Source organism: Petaurus breviceps, unplaced genomic scaffold (assembly GCF_028583685.1).
Source record: "Petaurus breviceps papuanus isolate PSGF00001 unplaced genomic scaffold, PetGlider_PUasm1.0 90879, whole genome shotgun sequence".
NCBI lineage: Eukaryota > Metazoa > Chordata > Mammalia > Diprotodontia > Petauridae > Petaurus > Petaurus breviceps.
The window spans coordinates 14,024,060-14,045,608 of NW_027187368.1; the positions used below are offsets into that span (position 1 = coordinate 14,024,060).

Genomic DNA, 21,549 nt, shown 5'->3' on the forward strand with positions numbered 1-21,549 from the left:
CTCAATTCCTTAGGAGAGAGTGGGTTCCCCATCATTAGAGGACTTCAAGGTAAATCAGTGACCTTTGCCTGTGGTGTAGAGGGAATCAAATATCATGATGTATATAAAGTACTTTGTAAACCACTCTATAAATGTGTTTTTGTTATTATTGCTGCTGTAACACTTCAATGGATCTGTGATCTCAACAATGAGGGCACTTCCCTCAGTAGTGCAGATTGCAAACTGTCCATGCTCTTGTGTAAATCCTCATAGGACATTCATCTGGTGTACTAAAGGCACTTTGCTTAAGTAAGTCACTTGACAATTAGTAGATACTGATGGAGCTCAAAAATTGTTTGTCAATTATCTCTTTTTGCATTCTTAGATCACATTACACCATGGTCCAGATTAGTGCAAATAATGAATCCCCTGACCTGGTAACATGTATGCAAATTTGTGCTAATTGAACTATAATTATGTAAAATATAGCTATTAGTTTCAACTCAAAAGAATATTCAGTGCTAATTAGAATAATGTAACCACTTCATGGGATTAATTATTTGTACCAATCAGTGTCTGCCTATATAGTTATTTCTGTTGAATCTGATTTTGTTGAATCTTCAAGGACTCTTGTAAGGTTTTTGATACATGCATGAGAAGCACTTTGTTGGAGGAAATCCTTTAAGGTAGCAACTTGGTCTGCTGGAGCAAATGTATTTTAGGAGTTAACAAAAAGAAGCACAATGGGGTATTGTATGAATTGTTTGGTTAGGCCTGTTCATTCTGATATATGTCTCTGCAAAGTCTGCCTCTCTTCTCCAGTAAGTGAATTCCTCCTAAAGTCTCCATTTTGCAGAGGTGCCCAATGAATCCTTTGGGCCTTGTTCCTGACTTTCTGGACTTCAAAAAAACCATGGCCCCTACACTGGGTTCCTTAGTTTTCAGCCTTTTCTCCTTCTCCACCTCCTACTCCACACCACTCCCTTTTGTGGGTTGTCCTACCCTATTAGAATGTGAGCCTTGGAGGGCTGAGATTGTCTTTCTTTCTGCTTAGCAGTGCTTAGCACACTTCTTGGTTCAATGAAAGTGCTTAATAAATGTACATAAAACGACTCTGCAAACTTTCAAGTATTATATGTCCGTTGCTATTTTAAACCGTAGTTATCCCTTTCCTTTTCCCTCAGCCTTCTCCTCTTTGTAACTTACCTCTTACTATTGAGGTCACCACCAGTCCCCCATTCCCCTAGCCTTGGCATCATCCTTGACTCATACTCATCTTATATAGCAAACCTGATGCCAGAGCTTGCCTTTTTTTTTTTTAACCTCCATAACCTCTTCCTCTTTTCTCCACTTACGTAGTCACTACTTTTGCAAAGGTTCTTGTCTCGTCTTGCCTGGACAGTAGCTTTCTAACTAAGTCTCTCTGCTTCAAGGCTCCCACTACTCCAACCCATTCTCCAAACTGCCAATTTTCCTAAAATGCATGTCTGATCATGTCACCTGATAAACTTGGGTGATTTGCTGCCACCTCAATGATTAAAATTCTTTGGCATCTAAAGCCCTTCACAACCTGGCCCCTTCCTAATTTTCCAGTCTTACTCCATCCCAGCACTCTACAATTTAGCTGCAATGGCCTCCTTGCTGTTCCTCATACGTTACACTCTATCTCCTGACTCTGTGGCCTTTCTCTGGCTGTTCTCCCTGCCTTAAAAACTCTCTGTCTTCACCTCTTTTTTCCCTCAAGACTCAGATCAAAGCCCACCTTCTTCAGGAAGCCTTTCCCTGTTCCCCCTTCTGCTAGCCCCTTCCTCCTGAGATCATTTGCTATTTATACTGTACATCTCTTGTTCATGCAGTTATTTATGTTATCTTCCCTTTTAGAATTCAAACTCCTTGAGAACAGAAACCGGTTTTTTCCCTTCTCCGTATCCCCAGAACTTAGTACAGTGCCTGGTACACAGAAGGTGCTCAATAAATGCTTGACTGACTACATAGATGTTCACTATGAGCATTATGTGAAATGACACAACATCCCACGAAAGGATCTCATAATGAGCTGCAGCTGAACAATCAAATCACCTCCTGCATTTATTTGTCTCTCCAGAGAGAAACCAAGAGCCTCAAATTTAGCCATGCCTTCTTCTTGTCTTCCGGCTCCCTTTACTGTGAGGATGTCAGAATCAGAACATGTCACTTCCTTGGAGAAGTGACTTCTTGGTTCCCACACTGGAGAAGGATCTCACATAGAAGGTGTGATAGAAGGTCTAAATGTGTGGGATTCCTAGCACCCTCTAACTTTTTATCCATCCTTCTGCCCATCTGGAAAGGGGTGAGGCTCCATGCAACATGGAAGGTCACTTTGCATTGCATTGTATTCTTTGTTATGGATTTTCAGTGGTCAAAGAATTCATCCCTGAGTGGCCAAGCAGCAGCTACTGCCACTGAGTCTCCCTCTGCCAAGCTGCTGTTAGTCCCTGGAAAAGCCTATAGCCAGGACCATACTATACTGGGAGGCTTTCTAGTATGGTAGAATGCAGCAAGCCCTATACTCCAGTGTCACAGCATTCAAGAACCGAGGGCTACCTCTGTACCACTGCATAGTTCAGGTAAAGTTTAAATGAGATACCTTCTGGCTACCTTTCCAATGTTAAATTCCTATAGATAAATGCAATGGAGAGATCTGGGCAAAGTGCTGTAAGAAGTTTGAGAGGGAGAGATCCTGCGGGTACCAGGGAAGTCTTCATGGAAGTGGTGGCACATGAGCTGGGGCTTGAAGGGAGGGGACTCCAACAGAGATGGAAGTGTTGGTACAGAGGGGAGGGTATTCTAGGTATAGGGGATGGGAGAGAATGGGATAGGACAGCAGTCTAGTTTGGCTAAAATATACTGATAGATAAGGCTAGATGGGCAATTTGGAGCCAGATTATGGATGGTCTTGAATGCCAGGATCACTTTATACATTACTCACTAGGTGAGAGGCCACCAAGGATATAAAAGGTGGTCCAATCTCCCAGGTAGCTTACGATCTCTGTGTGGTCAGGGACTATGTTTTATTTCCTCTATTTAACTGACTGCCACAGCACAAAGCCCAGCTTGTACACAGAAGATGCTCAGGGAATGTTTGCTGAATGAGTATTGGGCTTATTGTGGATGCCTCAGAAGTGCTCACTGGTTGGCACAATGAAAAGGTGCTGGCTCTGGAGTCAGATAACCGGGTTTCAAATCCTGCTTGGGCTACATGCTGCCCAGCTTACTGACTATGCAGATGTGCACTATAAGCATTACGTGAAATGACCCAATATTGCATGAAAGGATGTTTCATAACAAGCTGCAGCTGAACAATCAAATCATCTCCTGTGTTTGTCTCTCCAGAGGGAAACCAGGAGCCTCAAATTTAGCCATGTCTTCTTGTCTTCTGGCTCCCTCTATTGTGAGGACGTCAGAACCAGAATGTGTCACTTGTGTGACTCCTTCATTTGCAGGGTAAAAAGTGGCTTTGGGCTAATGGTCTCTCAAATCTCCTTTGGCTCTAAATTGATGATCCTTTCCAATCCATAAAGTGGAATCAGGTGGTGGGGGGGAGGGCCTCAATGGGAATCCAGAAACCAGAATTTCCAGCTACCACTCTTTGTGACCTTGGGTGAGTCATTTTTCTACTGCTGGCTTCTCAATCTCCTTTGTAGGCATGGACATTTGACATCATCTCCTATAATAGATAGGAAAATATTACCTTGCAAAATTATGAGTCTGAATGCCCAGAGAAGGAATTGTTACCTCCCTTATTCTTCAGTGGCTTTAGAAAGGCTACTTATCTCACCCACAGATTTTGTAACCACTGATGTTAAGTCACTCTTGCCTTTGAGTCTTGGGGATGTTCATCCTGGCTGCACCTTTGTGAGGGTCCATAACTCCCCTTTCTGAGTCACCAAAATCAGTGGTGGCAGAGGGATAGAGGTTCATGGAGAAGTGGTTTCCCTGTATTAAGGACAGTTGGGGGGGAGATAGACTGTCTCAGAGCGGGTATACCCTCCTCATTTGACTCATCCTAAGAACCCAGGAAGAATTTTAGTGTGAGAGAGAGAGAGACAGAGGAGAGAGAGAGAGAGAGAGAGAGAGAGAGAGAGAGAGAGAGAGAGAGAGTGTGTGTGTGTGAGTGGAGTGAGCTACTGAATCTTCACAGGTCCACTAAGGCTACCATATGTAAGGATGTGAAGAAACTGGGGTAGATGTGGCCTTGGTCCCACGCTACATGGAGGCTGGAGATTTCTGACAAAGGCCCACCTTGTGACACCTAAAAGGGATTTCAAAGGTGATTTAAAGGGACAGAAAAGAGGTTGCCAAGGATGAGGAGTATGATAGCTTAAGTGTGGGGATGGGGAAACAGCAAAGGAGATGGCAGCTGATCTCAGGGGTATACAGACTGAGAGGGTCATTGGGAGAATGGAGACTCAGTGACTGATACAGTGGCTCAATGAGAGGATAAAATCTCATTGACAGGATGGGGACTGGGTGAGGGGATGGTAGTCCATTGAGGAGATGGGGGCTCATGGAAGAACACAGATGACTCATTGAGGGCATAAGGAACTCAGGGAAGAAAACAGGGCCTGAGGGCGGAGATGGAGACTAAGTGAATGGATTGGGGAGAGGGACTTAGGGGATGAGAAAAAAGATGGGAAGCTTAGTGAGAGGGAGGGGAGGTTCAGGGGATATAAGAAAAAAAAATCCTAACAATTAGAGCTATCCAAAAGTGGAATGGGGCCTTCAGGAAGTTGTGGATTTCCTCTCTACCCAGTGAAAGTCTTCAGTCAAAGCCTGAATGACAACCTGTTGGGCAGAGGAGATTCTTGTTCAGGTAAGGGCTGGACTATATGACCTCTGAGATGCTGAGATTCTGTGATGGAGGATGAAAGGCTCAGTGAGGGGGAATGTGAGCTTAGCAGGAGGGTGAGGACTCACTGGGGTTTGAGAAGGGAGATAAGGCTTAAAGGGGGAATGGGGCTTAGAGTAATGGAAGCTCTGTGAGAAGAACATGGGCTCCTTGAGGGCTGGGGGATTCAGTGAGGGTAACAGTAGCTAACTAAAGGCATCCAAAGAGCCATTTTCCAATAGACAGTTGGTCAAAGGATATAAAGTTCTCAAAAGAATTTCAAATTAATAAAAACCATACAAAAGATCACTCCAACTCACCAATAAGAGAAATGTAAACCAAAACAACTCTGAGATTTTATCCCACACCAAGGAAATTGCCAAAGATGACAAAAGACAGAAAGGGTCAATGTTGGAGGAACTGTGGGAGGTCAGGCACATTAATATACTACTGATGGAATTGTGCATTGGTCCAACCATTATGGAAAATGATTTACAATAATGTGAGAAAAGTCCCTAAATTCTTCATACCCTTTGACCCAGACATTCCATTACTTGGCATATACTCTGAGTTCCAGAAAGAAAGGCCCCATGTATGCCAGAAAATTTTAAGCAGCATTTTTTGTAGTATAAAAAAACCAAACTAAAAATAAATGTGTGCCCACTGGGGAAGGGATAAACAAATTGTGGTACATGTGTGTAATGTAACAGATATTATTTCATGGTAAGAAATAACCAAAATTAGGAATTCAGAGAACATAGGATGACTTGTATGAATTGATGCAGAAAGAACAGGAAAATAATATATACAATGACTATACCCATGTAAACAAACAAAAAAATCCATTAAAATGAAGTCCAATTCTATGTAATTGTAATGACCAATCTTGGCCCCGAGACTAGATGAGGAAGCACCTCCCTCTTTCTTGTAGAGATACAAGGGACAATCAAGGAAGAATGTTGCATACACTGCCAGACAAGGTCATTGAACTGGTTTGGTTTGTTAAACTGTTTTTCTTTTCATAAGAGAGAGCACATTTAATGACGGCAAGGTAGGAAGGAATGAAGGACATCCCAAAATGACTGTGATGTCAAAAAGCATCAACTAACTTTTTTTAAAAATAAAAATAAATTAAAGAGTTTGGTGAAATGATAAAGTTTTTGAGTGGGTGAAAGGATGTGACTAAGGATGAGGTTCAGGGAGGGTGACTGCTCAGGGGAATGAGAGCTGTGAGGGTATTTGGGGCTCACTCTCAGGGACTGGACTGGTTTCAGTGTTTTGAGTGGTGTTTGGGAATCCTGGGTGACTCTGAGGCATGATCTGGGGCCCACTAGTTGCTAGCTCAGTCTTGGTTGTGGGAAATGCTCTCCCCAAAAGATCTAATTTGTTTATACATTGCCTTTTCTTTCCTTGAGGATCCCAGTCTCCACCTGAGGTGGTGATTAAAAAGGTGGCAGACCAGACTGGTGTTCCTAGCAGTCTCTCAGGGCTCTAAATTTGAAGTCAGAAAAAGGTTTTAATTTGGCTCTGGTTCTAACTTTGGGTAAGTCCCTTCCTTTTTCTGGCCTCAGTTTCCCCTTCTGTGAAATGAGGCAGTGTAGTATAGTGGTAAGAGTGCCAGACTTGCAGTCAGGTAAGGCCAGTGTTCAAATCTCACTTCTGACATTCAACTATTTATATGTGAACCACTTAAACTCTCTCAGACTATTTTCTCATCTGTAAAATGGGGATAACAATACCTATACACTAAGAGAAAGCTCTTCGTTGGCTGCCGGTACATTCTCAGTCTGTTTTTAATCTTATCATCTCCTTGCACCCCCCATTCTCAGTCTCTCTAGCTCTGCTCATTTTCCTTGGTTCTCCTGGGCCCATAGACCAAAGCCATCCTGGTCCACTTTCCCCCAGGGATGCTGCCTCTGAGCTCTGAATCTGGAGTCAGGAGCTGCATTAGACTTAACCTCTGTCACTTACTACCTCGGACAACTCTCTTTGCTTCTCTGGGCGTCTGTAAAATGAAAAGGCGGGACTGGATGTTATCTCCAAGGTCTTATCCAGCTCCAAATCCTAGCAGCTCCTTTCCTCAGTAAGGCAGGGGCTCAGTCAATCCAGGCAGACTGGGTCTCCCCAGAAGCTAAGGCACCAGTTACTGCAGCAGGGCCTCATCAGACCAGACACAGAGACAGACGCAGACAGGAGACAGACTCACAGACACCAGACCCAGACGTGTGGGACCCAGGGAATCAGGTGACATGGCCCAGAAGCTCGGATCTGGAACCATCTTTTATGGGATGAGGGAGACTAGGACCTTCCTTTGGACCCTATGGTACTTAGGGGCCAGAGGCAACCAACAGAGACGTGGAGACAGGAGGGAGACAAGAGACAGGGGAGAGACACAAATAGGTGGGAAGGAGAAACCATCAGCAGGAACAGGCATAGCCAGTTGAAGCCCAGGAATGATCCGTTCTTCGGGGCAGGCAAGGGTATCTGCACTAGCCCAAACCACAGGCTGCTCCCAGCTGAGTGTCTCTGCTGTAGCCTGGTCTTGTCCATCCTTCCAGGTCTCTGTCTTGACGCTCTCGGGTCCTAAGCCTGACTCCCACCAAACTCAGCTTTGTAAATAAGGGCCTGGACGTGATTTAGAGCCATCACTTTCCCCCTTTCCTGGACAGACACCTGGGGATGCAGGAGAACGTCTGCTTGACTCGGGCAAGAAGAGGGAGAGGCCTCCGGACCTCTCGAGGGGCTCGGGGCACCAGTCTCTGCAGGGTACCCTCAGCACTGCCCGATGGGGATGCCTCCCGGCAGCGTTTGCACAGGGGTAGCAAGGCCCGGATCTCCTCTTCATCATTGAATGGGCTTTCTCCATACTTCTCCTCTAGTTGCCTTCGCAGCTGTGGGCCCGGAGGGTGGAAGGTGGGGGTGGAGTGGGGGGAAGGGAGGGTTAGAGAAGAGTGTCAATGGGAGATGGGGAAAGAATTTGAGAAATCAAAAACAGAGGGACAAAATCAAGACAGCCCAGTCCTTCCTCCCCCAACCCTGAATTCATGTCTAGTCTCATCTGCGAAGGTCAGGGTAGTCTCACCCAGGAGGCTTAGCCATTAAGCTGAAGCTTGGGGTCAGGGAAGCAATGTTAAAGAGGGAGAGACAAGCTGTAAGATAAGAGCACCTCTAAATTCTCTTCCAGAGGCCATGGACTTGTGGCTCAAGCCCTCGATGCTCCTTTTGCTCTTAGAAAGGACTCATGGGGCAGGGTGTCCCCCACACCTGAGAGGGACAATTTTCCCCTCTGACAGTGGCATAGCCCACATTAGGCCAAGGTACTATGGGAAATGTCTGGAAGTTATGGTTAGAGGAGAAGCTATTCCTGATGGGCTTCACATCGAGTGTTGCCCTCTTCCCCTCCCTTGGAAGACATTCTTTTTTTTTTTTTTTGCCTTTTGGAGGGCAATTGGCATTAAGTAACTTGCCCAAGGTTACACGGCTAGTATTTTTGTGTGGGTGTTAAGTGTCTCAGGCCAGAACCGAACTCTGGTCCTCCCGACTCCGGGGCCAGTGCTTTACTCACTGCGCCACCTAGCGGCCCCGAAGACATTCTGACTAGGGCAGGGATGGGAGCACCTGATGGGCCCAAGCCCAGAAGCATCTCTTAGCAGACCTCTGGCCCTATAGCAAGTAAGGCAGGAGGTTTCTCACCAGTCTCCTGGGTGAGAGGGGGCCTGTCTGAACTCAGCCTCGTAGATACACCAGGCCACATAGCACTTCATTTGCTGAGGCACAGGGAGGCTTGTGGCCCCTCTCCTATGAGGACAGCCCCTGACTTTTGTACTCCAGGATAGCACAATGGGTAGGGGGCTTAGGAGGGCCAAAAAGGATAAGATTAATGACTGGATTTGATTTGCTCAAGTTATGAAGTTGGTAGATTGTTATCAAATGAGAGAATATTTGTGAAAGCACTTAGCCTAGTTCCTGGCACACAGCAGATGCTATAAATGCTTATTTTCTTCCCCTGCTACCTTCCCCACTCCCTGGAGGCCTCAAATTGGTGCCTGATGCTTGGAACCTCCCTCCCTTTCCCTATCCAAGCTGCTCTCAGGAGGGCAGCTTCCTCTCCTCCCACCCCTGTAGCTGGGCCACACAGCCTCTCCCATTACCTTCCGGGCGCTGCCCCAGCCATATTCCTCTAGCTGCTGCTTGAAGCCTGGGTTGGGATTGGCGATGGGGCGGACTGCTTTTACTGCTTCCAGAACCTCTCTCCAGCCCAGTCCTGTCACCGTCATTACGTAGGCTGTCACAATGGTGGCACTTCGGGAGATGCCCGCAAAGCTGAGGATGCCCAACATTTTTGTTACTGGCATTGCAGCCTGGGCAACTAGGCCCACCCCCACTGTGGCTCCTCTCCTTGCCTGATCCCCTAATGGCAACTGAAGGCAGGGAGGGGAGGGGTCGGTGAGCCTGGCATCATGTAGCAGGGACACGGGGCTCTGCAGCTCAAAAACGACAGAACTCATTATCACAAAGCCCAGGGAATCCATTCTCTTCTGTTCTCTGCTTCTCCTCTATGGCATTCTAGCCTGCCCTCTCCATACGACCGGAAGTCTTTCTGGCTGGACTTCAGCCTGGGGATTTCTCCTTATTCCCAGGAGCTGAAGAAGCTGAGTTGCTCTTTCTCCCTGGGCCGTGGGCCCCTCATCCAGAACTGTGGCTTAGTGGAAAGGACACAGGAACGGAAGTCATGAAATCTGAGTTCTGTGTGACCACGAGCCACTTCCCCTTCCTCTGAGTCTGTTTTCCCATCTAAGATGGGAGAAGTTTGACCAGATCTACACAGATCCCTTCCAGCTCTGACTTTCTATGTCCTCTGTGCTAAGTAAGCCCCTTTCCAGTTCTGACGTTCTATGACTGTGTAATTTGGTGACTGCCCCATTAGGGCAGATCTCTGGGCCCCATCGCCGCTGGTGCTCAGCACAGCCACTCTGTCAGCTCCCTAGGGCCCACAGTTGGGGTAAGAGGAATTAGAGGTAGGGCAGGGCTAGAGCTCAGTCCAGTGGTGAAGTTGGGAACATTTCTTTTCTGTGTTTCTGGCCTATATTTACAGTATTTCTCTCCTCCTTAAAGGCACCTTGCATGACTCTCAGCTCTCTCGCTAACCATGCTCCCTCAAGCAGCCTGACTCTCTCCTGGCAGGACCCTCCCCCTCCTCCCCATCCTCCAATAAAACTTCCAAGTGGGGAGCCCCTGGGTGGTGGCAGGGGTAACTGCCTGGCTGGAAGTCTAAGGGATGGATGAATCCCTCCTTAGATATATTCATGATGTTACTCTCAGTAAAGAAAATTGGGGTTTTAACAGAGGACTTTTCCAGGAAGAAGCTTTGTATCTTTCATTTCACAGCCGAGGGAGCCAGGCATTGGAAAGGAAAAGTGACTTCCCAAGGTCATAATGAATCAGTAGTGGACCTAGGAGTTGCGCCTGGGGTCCTCCTAATTTCCAGCCCAGTGGTGTTTCCATACTGTTCTACTGTCCCCAAAGGGATGAGTCAGGAAGAATGGAATTCCACAGATCCTTTTGGAAAATGTTTTCTGAACAAGGAGCAGGGAATGGAGCAGGGGAAGTGGAGGCACATCTTATTGAGCTAAAAATCCCACTTGGAACTCTGGTCCCTCCCTTTCCTAGGACCCTCATCCTGCAGTCCAAAGAGGGGGAGTCCCAGGCAGTGGCTTCTGGGTTAGTGGGTGGCTCACCAGTGCACGAGGCAGGTCCCTCCGCTGAGGCGACAGTAGTGAATAAAATTGATGCATTCTTTGAAGTGCTTCTTACTAGGGGAGAAAGAGACATTGGTGAAAGCCTAACAGGCAGAGGGAGGTGGAGCTCCTGAGTTCACTGCTCCAGTGTGCCTTGACCTGCCCGGGAGGCTCTGGTCCGGCTGCTTCTCTATTGTGGGTCTGGGTTTGCCACACACCCTTTTTCTTCCTCTAAGGCATCACTGGATAAGGTGCCTTGAGATCCTCAGGTAAGACAAATCAAACATTGCTGGAGCTATAAGGGACCTTAGAATGTAAGATGTGAGAACAGGGAAGAGCCCTGGAAGGGATGGACCATGGCTCAGTGGAAAGAGTACCGGCCACACCAGGGAAATACACACAGTGACTACAGCCGGGTGGAATTATAATAAGTGGAATTAACAAGAAGCAGCCCTGAGACTGAATTCTGGGTAATGACAGTGACCAAGCTTAGTCCCCCAGGAGATAGGAAAATGCAGTTCCCTTCTTCCTCTCTTTGCAGAGGGCACTGCACATTGCCTACCTTGTCACACTCAGCTGATGGGATGATTCGTTAGGATAACTCTCTTTAAAGGGGAAGAAGGGATATATTTGCTGTGCTTGTTTGGAGGAAATTGGGGTTAAGTGACTTGCCCAGGGTCACATAGCTAGTAAGTGACTGAGGCCAGATATGAGATTTGAACTGAGGTCCTCCTGACTCCAGGGCTGGTATTCTGTTCACTGTGCCAGAAAGCTTCCCCACAGAAGGGATAAATTTGGAAATAAAAGTGATATAGAAACAAAAGAGATCAATAATTTTTTTTTAATTAAAAAGTGCTGCAGCTAGAACTATAGGACCTGGGTTTGAATCCTACCTCTGACATATTACCTGTGTGACCTTGGGAAAGTCACTTAAACTCAATTTCCCTATCTATAAAATGAAACTAGATGTTCCTTTAACGTCTGCTCTATCTGTGAAATCTATGATCCTATGAGCACAAAATATCAGAGCTGAAAGGGACCTTAGGATACAGAAAACAGAACATTGGATTTGGAAGGAACCTTCATAGACTGGAGTGGAAAGACAGCTGGACTAAGTTAGGTTTTTCAAGTTCAAGCCTTGGCTCTAACACTTACTAGTTATATAAGCAAGTCATTTTTATCTTGGTGGGGAAAGTTCTCTGCAAACATTAAGTCACAATGGAAATATAAATTATGATTATGAAGACATAGCATGTTTGACCTAGAAGACATTATAGGAATCGTCTAGGGCAGGGCTCCTTCACCCAGGTATCTGTGAACTTTTTAAAAAAATATATACATTTTGACAATTCGATTACAATATAACTGATTTCCTTTATGATCCTATGCATTTTATTTTATGAATTTTAAAATACTATTCATAATCAGGGTCCCTAGGTTTCATCAGCCTGACTAAGGGCTCCATGGTACCCAAAACATTAAGAATGCCTGATTTATTACAACTTCCCCATTTTACACAGGAAGAAATATGGAGAAGAGATGTTACACAAAGTTAGTGGTACAGTTGAGATTAGGACGCAGGGTTTTGGCAGCACTTTTTGTGGTAGCAAAAAACTGGAAACAAAGTAGGTGTCCACTGATTGAAGATCAACTAAAAAGAACTATGGTATACAAATCTGTCCCACTGTCTAGCTTAAGATGTAATGGGAAAAACTAAGTATAAAGATATGTCTATGCCTTGTCATCCCTCTAAGAAGTATTGGAAGGAGAGATTCTCTGATTCAATTTAATTGAAAGGAGAGCCCTACCACTTCCTGGGAAAATACTGGGCTTTGCCCTGGTTAGCTCTTAAAAAATTAGCTTGCTAGCTCTGCAGGCATCCCAGGCCAGCAGCTGAGGAAGAATCTAGCCCCGGAGAGGGAACTTCTTAGTGGGGAAAAAGAGATTTTTCTCTTTTCTACACCTGACTTCCTGTCAACCACATGCTTGGAAATGGAGTGACTTTCTCAGTTCAAAGAGTTGTGCAATAGGGGCGGCCAGGTAGCACAGCGAGTAAGAGCACCGGCTCCAGTGTCGGGATGACCTGGAGATCAAATCTCGGGTCAGACACTTAGCACCACACCAAGAAATAACTGGCTGTGTAACCTTGAGCAAGTTACTTAACCCCAGTTGCTTTAAAAAAAAAAAAGAGTTGTGCAATAAAAGGCCAGAAACAGGTGTAGATGGAAGAAGATTCCCTCCTACACCACACAGGCTGCGGCCACAGAACTACTCTCTCTCTGAAGACGAGATACCATTCCTGGTGGGGAGCATAACCACACACTGTCCAGACAGACATAGACAGAGAGAGAATCAGGTAGAAAAACTTGAGGCAGGAAGAATCTTTGAGTGCTCGCAGCTACAGCAAAGGTAGCAGACTACAAACAGAGGTGAGAACTAGCCTTGGCAAGCAAGAGCTGAGTTTCTGAGCAAGGTGAATCCTGGGTACCCAGGTGAATGACCAACCTGAAGGGGAACAGCATCAGGATTCCATAAGAAAAAGAAAGGATATGAGGGCAATAATGCCAGAGGTAGCAGTCCCCTTGGTCACATATATTACCTTTCTGTATCTCACTACCAGTGTATTTATAAGTTTATGCTCATTTCTTCCAAAGACTCTTGTGTGTATTTTCAGGAAAATGTATCCCAGGCTTATTGGGGTGGGGTGGGGAAATGTCTTATAGTTACTGTCCTTACTATTCCATTTTAATCAATGCCTTTGCTTTTATTTGTGTCTGTTGGCTAATTTTTGAAGATAAGCTCACTGATGGGGGCCTATGATATAGTTTTAGAAGTGTGGGCACAGATTATACCTCTGAACCTGAGAGTAGTAATAATTCTCTTTGAAGGTAGCCCAGAATGGTCAATACACATATAATAGAACATTAGTATACCACAGGAAACAATGACTATGAAGAATTCAGAGAAACATGGAAAAGAAAAACCAAGAAAACAATATCCACAACGAATACAAAGGAAATGGAAAAGACTGAAAATAAAACTGAACCGTGTACAACTGTAATGACTGAGCTTCGCCACAGAGAAAAGATGAGATGAACCTCACTCCTCTGTTTAAAGAGGTGTGGAATAGTGTGTATGCTGTCAATCAAGGTTTCTGTGTTGGCTGGTTCTACTGAACTGCACTCTTCTTTGTAGGGGTCAGGAAGACTCACTGAGATCAAATCTGGCCTCAGACACTTACTAGCTGTGTGACCCTTGGGCAAGACACTTCACACTGTTTGCCTCAGTTTTCTCGTCTTTAAAATGATCTGGAGAAGAAGATGGCAAACCATTCTAGTCTCTTTGCCAAGAAAACCCCAAATGAGGTCACAAAGAATTGGATAGGACTGAAAAGCAACTGAACAATGACTTTTTTTTTTTGCTTTTTGGAGAGGCAATTGGGGTTAAGTGACTTGCCCAAGGTCACATGGCTAGTTTTTTGCGTTAAGTGTTTGAGGCCAGATTTGAACTCAGGTCCTCCAGGGCCAGTGCTCTATTCACTGTGCCACCTAGCCACCCATACAACAACTCTTCTTTATGCTACAAAGGAAAGTTTATTGGGAGGGTCTGCGTGTGATATTAGGAAATAAATGTAATGTAAAAGCAAAAAGAATCAATAAAACTTAAAAAATAAATAAAATGAAATTAGTTTAAGTGACATTTTCCAGCTCTAAAAATCTGATGATGAAATATAATTTATTGAATAAATTATTCAATCATTCCCATGCCTTCTAAAATGTTTGGGGTTACTCTTTAGTGCTCCATGACATTTCACACTGGGTATCAGTACCTGATCCAAATAGACTGCTCTGTAGTGGAGGGTCCTAACTAACCTTCCTCTCCAAGCCCCCTGCTCCTGCCTACAATAACAGCCTTAGTATAATACTTACATAGGGACTTCAGGGGTGTCAGGCACTGGGATCCGAAGATAAGTGATGTCCTAAAAGAAGAATATAAGTTCAGGAAGCCAGAAAATGGCAAAGGATCAGCTTTTTGCTTCCCAGCCCCAATGCCCAGTCCCACGTTCATTTCTGGGTCCAATTCATTTCCCCTCTCTAGGCCTTAGTTTTGCAAACCCTAAGACTGGATGGTCTCTGATTCTCAGCTTTGATATTCTATGAGTCAATGGAACTGAGCCCCAGAGAGGGGGAAGTCACACAGTGAATTAGTTACAGAGCAAGGGCTTAAACCTGAGATCTCTTGACTTCCAGTCCTGAGTTCTGTGTAGGATACAACTGTGAGGACAAAAGGAAAGACATGGGAGTTAATGACCAGACAAAGGTAGGAAAGGTATGGCTTCTTGTGGGCCTCAAAGTCTTTGGCACTGAAAGTAACAAAGGTGACTTGATTTATCTCAAAATAAATCTCCCTGTGCCCTGACAACAGGACTTTCTGGCATTAAAAATATGCACATTTATAAGAAGTCATATTAAAACATGTCCTTTTGCCTAAAAAAACCCAGCTGTGTCCTAGGTAGCACTGCCTTTTGTGGCCACCTCCAGTCCTTGCTTTTATGGGGGGCAGGGATCTGTTGGAAACAGACTACATCAATAAAGCAATCGCTTCTTATAGTTCTAAGGACCCAAGAGGCCAACTAGTTCATTTCTTTCCATTTATAGATGGAGGAGTTGAAGCCAGAATGCCAGACCTGGAATGGACCTTAGAACATAGAATGCTGAATGTCGGCTAGAAGGGACCTCAGAACCAAAGATATTAGAGTCTAAAAGGGAGCTTAGAACATAGGACACAGAGTTTCAGAAGTGTAAGGGGACTTAAAAACATAGAATGTTAGATTTAGCAGATACCTTAGAGATCATTTACTCCTAACCCCCTTGTTTTACAGAAAAGAAACTAAGATTTAGAGAAAAGCATTGACTTATTCAGTCTCAAGGTGAATAGTGATGGGACAAGTTAGGATGCAAGTCTAGTCTCTGATGGATAGCTGTGTGACCACAGTCAAGTTCTTTAGCCTTTTTGTATAGACGGTGGATGGAATTCCCACACTGGAAATTCCCCTCACTGATAAAATCTTAGATTATGGACTTCCCCTCCTGACTCTACCCCAACCCAAATAATTCAAGTCTGGGGCTAGAACCCATGTCTCCTGATTCCCATTCTAAGCTTCTGCAACCAATTTCCCATCCTAGGATTTAGCCTGCCCCCCACTGCCATCCCCCCAGAAACTCCATGAAGTCCTTCTCAGTAGGGCAACAACAGGCTCCCTTCACCCTTGCACTGAGAATAATCCTAGGCTTGGGGCCACTCTGGCCATTCTCGGGCAGGGCACTGGCTAGAGGACATGTTCCTGGGGTTGTGGAGCTCTAAGGGGAGCAATGCCAATACCTGCAGCAAAGGTTGGGGAGACTCGTGGATGGAGATGATGTGTGTGATTTTATTCCTGCTCAGCTGGTCTGGGTCTTTGGCATCTGAGGAGGAGGAAAAAGTCAGTGCTGATCTGGTGGATTTATTTATAGCCCTTAGAGCCTGGCTGAGCAGGCTGAGAGCCCCCCCTCCCATTCCCTTGCACCCCTCCCTCCCCTTTCTCCTCTCTCCTCTCTCCACTACAGGTCAAACCTGGGGCCAGCATAGCTCTTGGCTATCAGTCCAGGGCTGTGTCTACTAGGCTTTAGATAAACTAATTCTTGCTAAGGTGTTAAAAGTTGACTGCGGTTTTAAGGGTCACTTTTCCCTGGAACACATTTGCATTTTAACCAAGAATGTCAATCCTTTACCTCAAAAAAGGAAGGAGGAAGCTAATGTGGAATTTCAGGCACCCAGAGGCAGCAGTAGAAAAAGCACTGAATTTGGAGTCAGGAAGAACAGATGCCAGGCCTTGTTCTGCCAGACCTTCCTATGTGCCTTTAGCCAACTAGCCTCCCCTTTGGCAAATCAAGGAAGCTGGTCCAGAGCAGGGCTTCTTAGCCTTTTTTTGTATTATGGGCCCCTTGGGCAGTCTGGTGGAACCTATGGACCCCTTCTCAGAAGAATGCTTTTAAATATAGGATTTCAAAGGAAACCAAAGTTTAACAAAAAATAAATTTTTTATATTTATATTTATAAATAATTTTCCCCCAATCAAGCTCATGGACCTCTAAAAATCTCTATCCACTGACAAATGCCTGGTTCTAGATGGTCAATAAAGTCCCTTCCCACTTTGATAGTCTTGAATCTAAAAGTCCTTTTTAGCTCTTCCATTCTGAGTTCTTTGGTTTCTTCTAGCTTTGACAATCTCTATCTGGTATTCCAAGGTCCTTATTAGCTCTAATGTTCTGTGTTCTCCGAGATGACTTTCCTCATGGTTCTACAGTGGGAAGCTATTTTAGGGCAGCTGAGCCTTCCAGAGAAGGAACAGGGACTTAGGAAAAGGCAAAAGGGAAGGGGATGGGTGCTAGCTAGGCCTTTGGAGTTGAGGGGTAGGGTGGGTTAGGATAAAGGGAAGGCATTGGGAAAAGATTGAGAAGTCATAAGAAGGGGGATGGTGGAGTTCAGGGCAAAAGTGGGGTGCCTGAGGGGAAGGAATGGAAAGAGAGGGGATGGATTTCCTAAATTCCATCGACCAGGAGAAAGCAATTCATGGTGGAGGAAGAAGAATGGGCATGGCCTGTAGGTGGTTGCAAAGGATATGCAATTTATGGTCAAAAGTTCAAAAAGTCTCTCCTACTATGTTGTAGGCACCAGTCAGATGCTGTCAATTTGCTGGGTGTTTTTGCTTAATTGTTTTTTTTTTCATAACAATGAAGATGGAGAGAAGCTTCCAGGAATAATTGTAATGGAAAGAAAAAAGGCATCAATAAAACATTTTTTTAAAAGTCTGCCTTGCCTCACCCACACAAGGGACCCCTCCCTCTTCCCCATCAGTAAGCACTGAAAATTAATTCCATTTCCTGGGGTGTGTGATTATATGTGGGTTTGTGAGTGCAAGTATGTGTGTGTGAGTGTGTGTGTGTGTATGCGCGTGTGCGCAAGCGAGCGCTTCTGAAAGGTGGTAGGAGGAGGGTGGGAAGTTTCATAGTTCAATACTAGAACAGCCCATTGTCTCTTGAAGGAGCCAGGTGTGTGCTGGGTGCAGCATTCGGATAAACTTAGCAGCCTGGGACAGGGCACAAGCCCTCTGAGCTGCCAGAAGCCAGGGAAAGGGCCTGGACTGGGAACAGCTGGCCCAGACAGGATATAAACTTTGATTTCCCGGCCCCAGGTGCTGTATTGTTTCTCCTATACCACACTGCCCTTTCTCACTGTAACATGGGCACTGGTCAACATTGGTCTCTGCCCTGAAGAATAGGACTGTCTCTTGCCCACTGATAACAGTAATAATTCATATCTCTATAGTGTTTTAAGACTTATGCAGTATGACCCTTCAACAACCTTGTGATAAAGGGAGGTCTTGTAAGTATTATTATACTTCTTGAAGTGATTGCAAGAGGTTATGCAGTAGGTTTAAAAAAAGAGGTGGCCCATGGTGCTCCCCTGGGCATTGTGTTCCCGGTGGCTGCCTCCTTTGTCCACCCCTAGGTCAGGCTCTGGACACATCCTGGACTAGGTCCAGAGTAGGACAGGTTAGCAGCAGCATCAGCAGGCCAAGTCAGTTGCAGTAACATGATCCCTTTCCTCCCTTTCCTCTCAAGCACTTTAGGTTTTTAAAACTGGATCCCATCTGTTACCTTATTTTATTCTCCCAAGGAAAGGCAGAGACTTGCCCAAGGTCAGGCAGTCAATTAACAGCAGAAGCAGACCGGGTTCTCCCATTCCTGAAACCATAGTGCCTCCAGGCAGAGTCCTGGGGCTCTGGCTCCGGGGCGAGACCTTCCAGACCACCTCCATCACCAGGAAGAAGACCAACTAAACAAGTTGTCTTTCTAGCCCCTAGGGCAATGGGTGTGCAGGATGCCTTCCTGGACTAGCTGGTACAGAGGTCTGACTAATGGCCTTGCTCTTGGGGACCTGCTCTTTATTCCTTCCCTCTAGTGTCTTCTTTCTTCCTCCCTACCTTGAGCAGTCTGTACTGAGGATGTTGAAAACATGGAACGTCAGCGATAGAAGTCACACTGGACATCATCAAGTTTACCTTCCTTCCCCACCCCCCACCCCCCATTTTACAAAGGAGGAAACTGAGGCCCAGAAAGATTGCAACTTGTCCAACGTTGCACAAGAACTAAATGGTAGAACTGGGATTCAAACCCAGGTTCTCTGACTCCAAATGCAGTACTTTTCCCATTATACACCACTGACCCTCATTTAATAGATAGGAAAACAGGTCTAGTGAGGGGAAATGTCTTACCCAAGGTGACACACTGAGTCAAACAGTGGCTCAATCAGGATTAGAATCCAGGTCTTTTGGTTCTCTTTGTATAAGAAAATGTATCCTTAGTCAAGGGGAAGAGCTGCCCAATCTTAATTATCCTTCAGTTATTCTCCTCAGTTCTTTCTGAACTGAAGCTACCACTAAAGCCTCTGGGTGAATTTCAGAGCTATGGCCATTCTCGGAGGCAGAGGAACTTGTGCTCCACTGAAAGAAACTGAAGCATAAAGCTGGTGGCCAAGGACTTTGGGTGTAAATCCAGGCCTCTTAGTTGCAGACTCTCCCTACTAGCCCTGGAGAGCAATGAGATGTTTGGAATGTTTTGCCTATCCAGGTGCTGGGTATAGGCCTGTATGGTGGATGGCAGGGCTGGGGTCGGGCTGAGCAGTATTTGGATCCTGGGGGCCTGGGGGCAGGCACTGCTTACCAATGAAGTTGCCCAGATAGAGTCCAGGAAGAACCTGTAGGAGCACGGAAAGGAGGAAGGTCAGATTTGGGCCATAGTGGGGTTGCAGAGGTGGTACCTTCTCCCCTCACCCAACCACTAGGCTGCCCACATGAATTGGAATGAAAGAGAGGTCTTCTGGCCTTGCTGCCCATGCTTCTCAAACCCTCGATGCTGCTGGTTTATTTATTACAGGATCATAGAGTTTAGAGCTAGAGATCACATGATCCAAATACCCTCAACTTTGCAGGTAAGGAAACTGAGACCTAAAGAGTGGAAGTGATTCATCTAAGGTCTGATAGGGTAGTAAGGCGCAGAATTGGGATGCAAACCCTGTTCCCTCTGCCATCAAATCCTCTTTCCATTAATTACACCAATACTGATATCAGAAACAGCCTGGTCTCTAAACATTCCCTAAGGCATGACTTGAGCCTGGCTGAAGATACACAGCTTCTCTCCATCTTCCTGACCCCTACGCCCCATCCCCATTCCTGTAAATGTCCCCATGACAACTCTCCCACATCTGACCCACCCTTTTTTTCTTTCTGAATGACCCAATCTGCACCCAGGGACTGAGGGGCTGGCCCAGATCAGGGAGGAGAATCCAAGAATCCTGATGGTCAGAGCTGAGTTCAGCACAGTTAGCCTGGGTAACTATCTTTATGATCTTCCCTGAGTTAATAGGATACTGTGGTTCTAGGGGAAGTTTGGGGACAGGGAGTTCAGGACCCAGGATACTGATCAGAGATATGCTACACTCAAGAAACACTAAAGTCCTGGCCCTGAGTTAGAAAGATCTCTGAAAATCAGGTAGAGACAGGCACAGGTTCAGATCTTCAGGAAGAGAACAGAGACAGAAATATAGACATAAAGTCATTGAGAAAAATAGAAAGGCTGACTCAGAAATGGAAAGAAGGACTGAGGACAAAGGGAGAAGTACATAGAGAGACAGAGCTGGAAAAGGGACAGACACTTGCAAGAGAAATTTGGAGACAGAGAAACAGATGATACAGAGAGAGATGGAAAAGGGACAGACACTTGCAAGAGGAATTTGGAGACAGAGAAACAGATGAGAAACAGAGAGATACAGATAAGACAAAAACAAAAATACAGAGGATGCAAGGAAGCACATACAGAAAGAGATGGGGACAGAAGGACAGAAAGGGATGATGAGGAATAAAAAGAATATAGAGAAATAAGTATTGAAAAGGCCTTGAGCAATGGAGAGGGAGGGAGAATAGGAAAGGCAGAAAGGCAGAGACTCTGAGATGCAGAGAGGGAGGGAGAAGGTAACAATAGGATAAAGACAGAAATGTACAGAGGGACCCAGAGATGGAGGAAAGAAGGGAGAGAGAGACAGAGACAGGTAGATAGCCCAAAAGGGGAGGTGGTACACAGTGAGGATGAGATGGAATGGCAGAGATAAAGGACAGAATTGAAATGGGAGGGAAGGAGAGAGGCAGAATATATACAGAGCCAGTCCCTTCCGCAGTGGGTTCAACAGATTTGAGTCAATTCGGTCTCAGAAGAAATTCCTTTTGGGGCTGAGGGATGGTGGGATTAGCTAGTTGGGGGGTCTTGCACTGAGGCTCAACCCACCCTCTATTCCCATTGAGTCCTTACCTTGTTCATGCCATTCCCCATGGTCCTTGTGGGCCAGCCGGCTGCCCCTGCCTCCAGCTCCCAATCAGGCTCCAGCCCGACAGGGCCCCTGGTTGCCTGGGGGGGGTCAGATCCAGGCGCAGGCGCGGGGCTCTTTCTCCTAGTCCAGCTCCGATGATCCAACCAGCTTTCAAAGGTGCTACTTCTCCCTGAGCTGGCCCCGGCAGCCTAGGGCTGGGAGACAATGGCAGAGCCGGAAGGCTCCACCTATTCCCTAATCATGTGCAGGCTGCTGGGCTGCTGACTGGAGGCCAGGCTAAGCTAAATGAACAAAAGCCTCAGTGTCCCTTACCCCCAAGGGCTGTCTTTTGTACCCCCACTAGGGACAAGGAGAGATTGTTTCAACCTTGCAGTGGGAGGCTGCCTCTCGCTTGGGCCCCACTGGCCATGCCCAGGGGACGGGAGCACCTTTGGGGGGAGGGCAAACCCTGGTAGGACTGTCACAAGCAGGCACCATGCATGGATCTGTGGGAAGACGTGTTGGGTGGGGGGGCGGGGGAGGGGGGGGGGAGAAAGAGTT

The 21,549-nt window shown here is 46.0% G+C and overlaps 1 protein-coding gene across 2 annotated transcripts; it reads right to left on the bottom strand.

Moving 5' to 3' along the window:
- Positions 1 to 4,967: 4,967 nt before the first annotated feature.
- DUSP15 (dual specificity phosphatase 15) lies at positions 4,968 to 21,475 on the bottom strand. 2 transcript variants are annotated; one of them, XM_069073915.1, is made up of 8 exons: positions 20,991 to 21,475; positions 19,350 to 19,383; positions 15,967 to 16,049; positions 14,814 to 14,858; positions 14,514 to 14,563; positions 10,585 to 10,659; positions 8,998 to 9,169; positions 4,968 to 7,737 (listed from the first exon to the last, which is right to left on the bottom strand). In XM_069073915.1, the coding sequence occupies exons 1-8, from the start codon at positions 21,009 to 21,011 to the stop codon at positions 7,492 to 7,494; spliced, it is 726 nt and encodes a 241-aa protein (XP_068930016.1). In that variant the 5' UTR covers positions 21,012 to 21,475; the 3' UTR covers positions 4,968 to 7,491. The 2 variants fall into 2 exon arrangements, with proteins under 2 accessions (XP_068930016.1, XP_068930017.1); XM_069073916.1 differs by lacking the exon at positions 14,814 to 14,858 and having other exon boundaries at positions 4,969 to 7,737.
- Between the last annotated feature and the right edge of the window lie 74 nt (positions 21,476 to 21,549).